A 6,007-nucleotide genomic window follows, 5' to 3' on the forward strand; every position below is an offset into this window, starting at 1 on the left:
CATGTTCATTTATGCTTGAAATCAACACGAAAGAGCAGAATGATAGTAGAAAAATAAAAGCAATAAAAACAACACAAAACAAAAATAAAAACAAACAAACAAACAAAAACCTAGGTGGAGTCAAATCAAATATATATATAAAAAAATAAGGTTTACAAATAAAAGAAAAGGATTTAAATATTAATAATAAAACTTGGAGGATGCCAAGTTTTCTAAAATTTACATTTGTTAATTTTTCATAGGATTATATTTAGTATAATAGTCCATAAATGGTTGCCATATTGTGTAAAAGGTATTTATCTTACCTCTCAGGGTGAATTTTATTTTTTCTAACTGCAAATGTTTCATTATATCATTCATTAAATCTTGATAGACTGGAGGATTTTTTTGTTTCCACTTTTATAGTGCATTTTAAACCAAATTGCTGCTACAGCTAGCTTAACAATGGTGGACATGGGTGCAGATAGTGGTAACAACTTAAGGCTAATACACACTCCGCAAGAGCAGAGATATTTGTTCTTTATCTCGAGGTGGCAAGAACAAGAACAAAGTTAGTTCTGGCCAGGACATTTCATACTTCACGACAAACTCAAGTGCAGAACTCCTGGGAATTCATCATAGTCCCACTGCAGCACACGTCAAATTCAAATTCTGGACCAAACACCACACAAGAAAAAAGTTCTGCACAAACAATGTGTCAAGAACAGAGAAATTTGTTCTCTCTCCCAGGACCGCAAGACTCACAGACTTTGTTCAGAACTAACTTTGTTTTTGTTCTTGCCTCCTTAAGAAAAAGAACAAATTTCTCTGTTCTTATGTATGTATTAGTCTTAACCCTTCATAGGGCTCTCATTGAAATACATGCAAATTCCAAATTAATTGGAGGATATTACATACTGCCAGAATGTGGACAAAATGTGTAAAAAAATAATATGGACCCGGGGGAGGAGGGAAATATTTTAAGAAAAAAGTTTACGAGATTAAAGTGGCAAATCTACAGAGAAAAAAAGTGCAGATTTATGAGATTTAAAGTGGTGAATCTGGGAGAAAAAAGTTGTTTTTTTCCACTTTTTTCTCAAACTTTTCCCAGCTTGTGTTCCAGCTAACCTCACTAGTAACCTCGCTCTTAATTCTTTAAAAAAATGGTGATTAGGGTTGAAATTTGGAATTTGCAAGTATTTCAATGAGTGCTAGGCCTCTAGGAGAAAAAAGTAGCTTTTTTCAGACTTTTTTCTCATAAATCTGCAACTTTTCTCGTAGATTTGCCACTTTAATCTAGTAAATTTGCAGTTACCAAATATAGTTCTTTGCCTGATAAAGGGTTAAAGTAAAAGCACTGAATTCATATTTCCTTATAGAATGTATATAGATGGTTGAAATAATAATTACAGGTCCAAAAAATCTTTTTTTTCCAGTGTATTAAGTCAAAGTCCTCTTGTTTCAAACATTTTACTGTTAAACTCTAATGCCAATCAATACATATTCCACGTTTCATCTCTGCAAAAAAATGTCACCTCACGTTACGATTTCCTTTTCAGTAAATTCCACATAAAGTGGAGAGCATCCATTACATCCTCCACTCTGTTTTTTTTTTTATTTTTCCCCCACATTTTGTGTGCAGCAGCCACTGCAGCTTGTTGTTTCCTGAATGTAAAGTAGAGCGGAATAAGCATGTTGAATCACAGAAACTGTGACTCTCACATAACCAGCTTGTTGACTACTTAGTGCAGCACACTCTAAATAATTTCTCACTCGGGGAAGAAATAATAGAGCACCGAACGAACACTAGCTGTAAGCTGGTTGTGAAAACAAGTGTGACATCTGTAGTGGCTCCATTCTCCATCCAGGCAGAAAGGGGAGAAAGAGGTGTTGACAGCTAAATATGAAATCGATATCTGTGTAGACAAGACGTGGAGTTATAGATTATCAAATAATACATCATCATATTCAAGTGTGGACAGGCGTAACCTTTATTCTAGTGCCAGAGGCTTTCCTCATCAGGACATGTGTAGCATGATAATCTGTTCTCATTGGACTTTGCAGCACTGTCAGATGCTCCCATCCCTTTTTTTTGGTCGCTGACTGCCACTGTGTGGTCATAAATATTTAACACAATGCTGCTGCAGTCAGGCTTAAACTCTTCCTCTTTAATGTTGTGTCATTTTTTTTTTGTAATTTTGTCTTTTTTTTTGTCATTTTGTGTCTTTTTTAAGTAATTTAGATTTTTTTTCTGTCATTTTGTGTCTTTTTTTCTCACAATTGTGTGTCTTTTTTGGTAATTCTGTGTATTTTTTGTCATTTTGTGTGGTCATAAATATTTAACACGATGCTGCTGCAGTCAGGTTTAAACTCTTCTACTTTACAAGCTTTAACTCTATGGAGCTTTGGGCTATTTTGTCCATTAAAAATGTTTAAATGCCATGTTGGTATATTTTTTTCACCTATATGACCTGATAATAATTGATTTTTTTATTCTGACTTACTGGATCAACATTTTGAACCAAAAAGAAACAAAGAAAAACAACATAAATATGATCTTGTGATTGTGTGTGATCCTGTCATCCAACTCTGGTTTTTATTCTAGTGAGACTCTATTTTATTTTTGTCTTGTGTGTTAAGCATAACAATTTTGGTAATTTTGTGTCTTTTTTGGTCAGTTTGTGTCATTTTGTGTATTGTTTTAGTCATTTTGTGTCTTTTTGTGTATTTTTTTTGTAATTTTGTATCTTTGTAAGTAATTTTGTGTCTTTTTTTGGTAATTTTGTGTCTTTTTGGGTTCCTTTCTAGTCATTTTGTGTCTTTTTTTGGTCATTTTGTGTCATTTTGTGTCTTTTTTAGTTATTTTGTGTCTTTTTTGGTCATTTTGTGTATTTTTTAGTCATTTTGTGTCTTTTTTTTGGTCATTTTGTGTCTTTTTTAGTCCAACATAAAATATGATTTTGAATCATTCTTTTTACTTTCAAAACACTATCATGCTCAATAAAGATTTTTAAATGTTGCAAATGTGAACAAAGGTTGCAAATATAACATATAAGAGGGTTACATCCAGTTCTATAATTTTATACTAAATATATTTGAGCTTGTCTCCAGTTTTACTTGGTATATCATCATCAAACTGAAACTGGCCTCATGGAGTTTACAGCCAGAACTTTAGAGGTAAATTTACAGTAGGGCTCCACGCTGCTTTGTTTTCTAGTCTGGATGTGATGAAGAAGTCTGGATTTGGAGCTTTTGGAGACTCCAGAGGGTTCTGAAATGTGATTCCTGAATCCCACTGATCAAACTGTAATATTAATATCATATACAGTATAGAGGAAGTTAAAGTGTCACAGTGTTCCCCCCAGAAACAAAAGAACAGATGCTTCAAACCTGGGAAACACTAAACCCGTCTCATGGGCAGAAAATGTAATCTACCTCAGTGGAAAAAAACTATTGTGCTGTAGCAACACTGCAGCCTCCATCATCCATCATCATTAAAGAGGAGGGAAAATGAAACGCTTTCATAATGTTTGATAAAAGCAGCTACGGATGATGCACCGCTTTGTATTTCTAAGGCCATTTTGTTGTTTTATGGTGTTTTTTCTGCTGTGTTTTCATGTTGCTCTTTGGTATTTTGGCAGGTTTTTGACATTTGGAGTGAAGCTTTTTCATCTTTTAAAACATCAACAGGAAATGTCTGTTGCTTCTAAATCAAATAGAACAGGCGTCTTTCTACAGCTGTCATTTTACACCATTTATTTAAAAAAAGCACTCTACTCATTTTTTTTATGGTAGAGAAGAAAACCTCAATGTGTAAATCCATGTCACGATTTGGTAAAACGGCAACCAAAATGCATATTGATAACTATCTTATTTGCATGCTTAATTATTGATCTGATGTGCTCTAATAGTTTTTATTCCATTTTATGGTGATTGGCCATTATGTTAATTTTCCTAGCTAATTATTCAATTAAACACATTATAATTAATAGGACATAAATGTATATCATGGATCATTTCCTTTCCTTAATTCTTCCTTACATCTATTTTACATAGATATAAGGAAGAATAAAGGACAGAAAATATACATAGTCATATTTTAAATAGTCAATTGCGGCCCTCGTGACGATATTTTGTGGTCCTCACCTTGATATGAAAGTTTAATGTGAGTTTTATATGAATGGCACTTTACTGTGTTGTGTGTGGAAGGTCCCTTTAATTACTTTTTTTTTGGTAATTCTGTGTCTTTTTTTGGTAGTTTTGTGTATTTTTAAAAAATAATTTTGTGTCTTTTTTTTGTTGTAATTTTCTTTCTTTTTTAAGTAATTTAGATTTTTTAGTCTTTTTTTGCCATTTTGTGTCTTTTTTGGTCATTTTGTGTCTTTTTTTTGTAATTTTGTGTCTTTCTTTTGGTCATTTTGTGTCTTTTTTTAAGTAATTTCGTAATTTCATTTTGTGTTTTTTTTTTAGTAATTTTTAGTAATTGTGTGTATTTTAGATGTGAGCAGGTGTAAGCTGATAGTTTTTCCGGGAGTCTTTTCCAAGTCTACTGGCATATAGGAAGCATTAGTAATGAAAACTGATATTTCCTCTAATGGTACATATCGTGGATGGGTGAGACCGGCAGCACGCTGCGGTGGTGGGGCAGCCCGTAGACGGGGCTCATCCCGGCGTGGCGGAGGCTCTCCACCTTCCCAAACTGGCGCAGATGGAAGAGCAGGGTGAGCTTCCGGGTCATGGTCCGGAGCGCCAGGAAGGAGGACAGGATCTGGGCCAGCAGGAAGAGGAGGTAGAGGGAGTGGACGGCTCTCTCCAGAGGCAGGATGATAATTCCTTCATCGGTCACGAAGAACAGCAGCACCGGCAGCTGGAACATGAAAGACAGCAGCCAGAAGGCTGCCAGCTCTGGCACCTGATGACACACACACACACACACACACACACACACACACACACACAGGGAGGAGGGAGGGAAGAAGGGAGGGAGGGTTTTGGGGGGTTAGTGGATGGAGGAGATGCAAAGATAGAGCAAAAAAAAATGTTAAAAGAATCCAGTTGTAGTCTTGTAAATAGTGACCCTGCAAGATTCACAGTTTACAGTTTACCGTGTTGTGTGTGGAAGGTCCCTTTAATTACTTTTTTTGGTAATTTTGTGTCTTTTTAAAATAATTTTGTGTCTTTTTTAGTAAATTTGTGTCTTTTTTTGGTAATTTTTTGTCTTTTTAAAAATAATTTTGTGTCTTTTTTAATACTTTTGTGTCTTTTTTGGAAATTTTGTGTCTTTTTTTGGTCATTTTGTGTCTTTTTTAAATAACTTTGTGTCTTTTTTAGTAAATTTGTGTCTTTTTTTGGTCATTTTGTGTCTTTTTTTAGTAAATTTGTGTCTTTTTTTTGGTCATTTTGTGTCTTTTTTTAAATAACTTTGTGTCTTTTTTAGTAAATATGTGTCTTTTTTTGGTAATTTTGTGTCTCTTTTGGGTCATTTTGTGTCTTTCAAAAAAATGTTTGTCTTTTTTGGTAATTCTGAAGAAAGAGATGCAAAGATAGAGCAGTCAGGCATCAAGTGTTTCAGCTGTATCCACATGAAAGCACTAACACACACACACACAAACACACACACACACTCAATAGACAGTTGTAGCCAGGAGCTGATTGTTTACACACGCGGGCAGAATACTGAAGCAGCCACTTCCTGCGCTGTGTTATTCAGGAGACGACGGCCCATAAAAGAGCTCTGCCTCACGGTTCAAAGAGGATGTCGGTTTGAATTACCTTTTCTTTAAGGTTGCCAATGTAGCCCAGATAAAGTCGGGCCACTTCAATGACTGTGAGGAGGATCATCCCGGTTATGAGCAGAGCCTGGTAGTACCCGGGAAGATAATGGAACTGGAAATAAAGCAGAGCAGGAATGTCAGGGAGGGAGGAACACATCTTTTTATAACAGGACTTTGAACAGTGGGCTATTGAGTCTGCAAACAAAGCTCTTATAGAAGGAGGATGTGAATGTAACATCTTTGAAATAATGCTA

General features: G+C 35.0%; 1 protein-coding gene across 1 annotated transcript in view; it reads right to left on the reverse strand.

Annotated features, from left to right (window-relative positions):
- Window positions 1–4,543: 4,543 nt before the first annotated feature.
- The window catches only part of zgc:112294 (transmembrane protein 17A), a 5,466-nt gene continuing 4,002 nt past the window's right edge, over window positions 4,544–6,007 (reverse strand). The window contains exons 3-4 of the mRNA XM_059337723.1: window positions 5,752–5,865; window positions 4,544–4,891 (exon numbers count right to left, since the gene is read on the reverse strand). Coding sequence (XP_059193706.1) covers window positions 4,571–4,891; window positions 5,752–5,865 — 435 coding nt within the window. The 3' untranslated portion in view covers window positions 4,544–4,570. The remainder of the gene's footprint in view (window positions 4,892–5,751; window positions 5,866–6,007) is intronic.

This window comes from Centropristis striata, chromosome 7 (assembly GCF_030273125.1).
Source record: "Centropristis striata isolate RG_2023a ecotype Rhode Island chromosome 7, C.striata_1.0, whole genome shotgun sequence".
NCBI lineage: Eukaryota > Metazoa > Chordata > Actinopteri > Perciformes > Serranidae > Centropristis > Centropristis striata.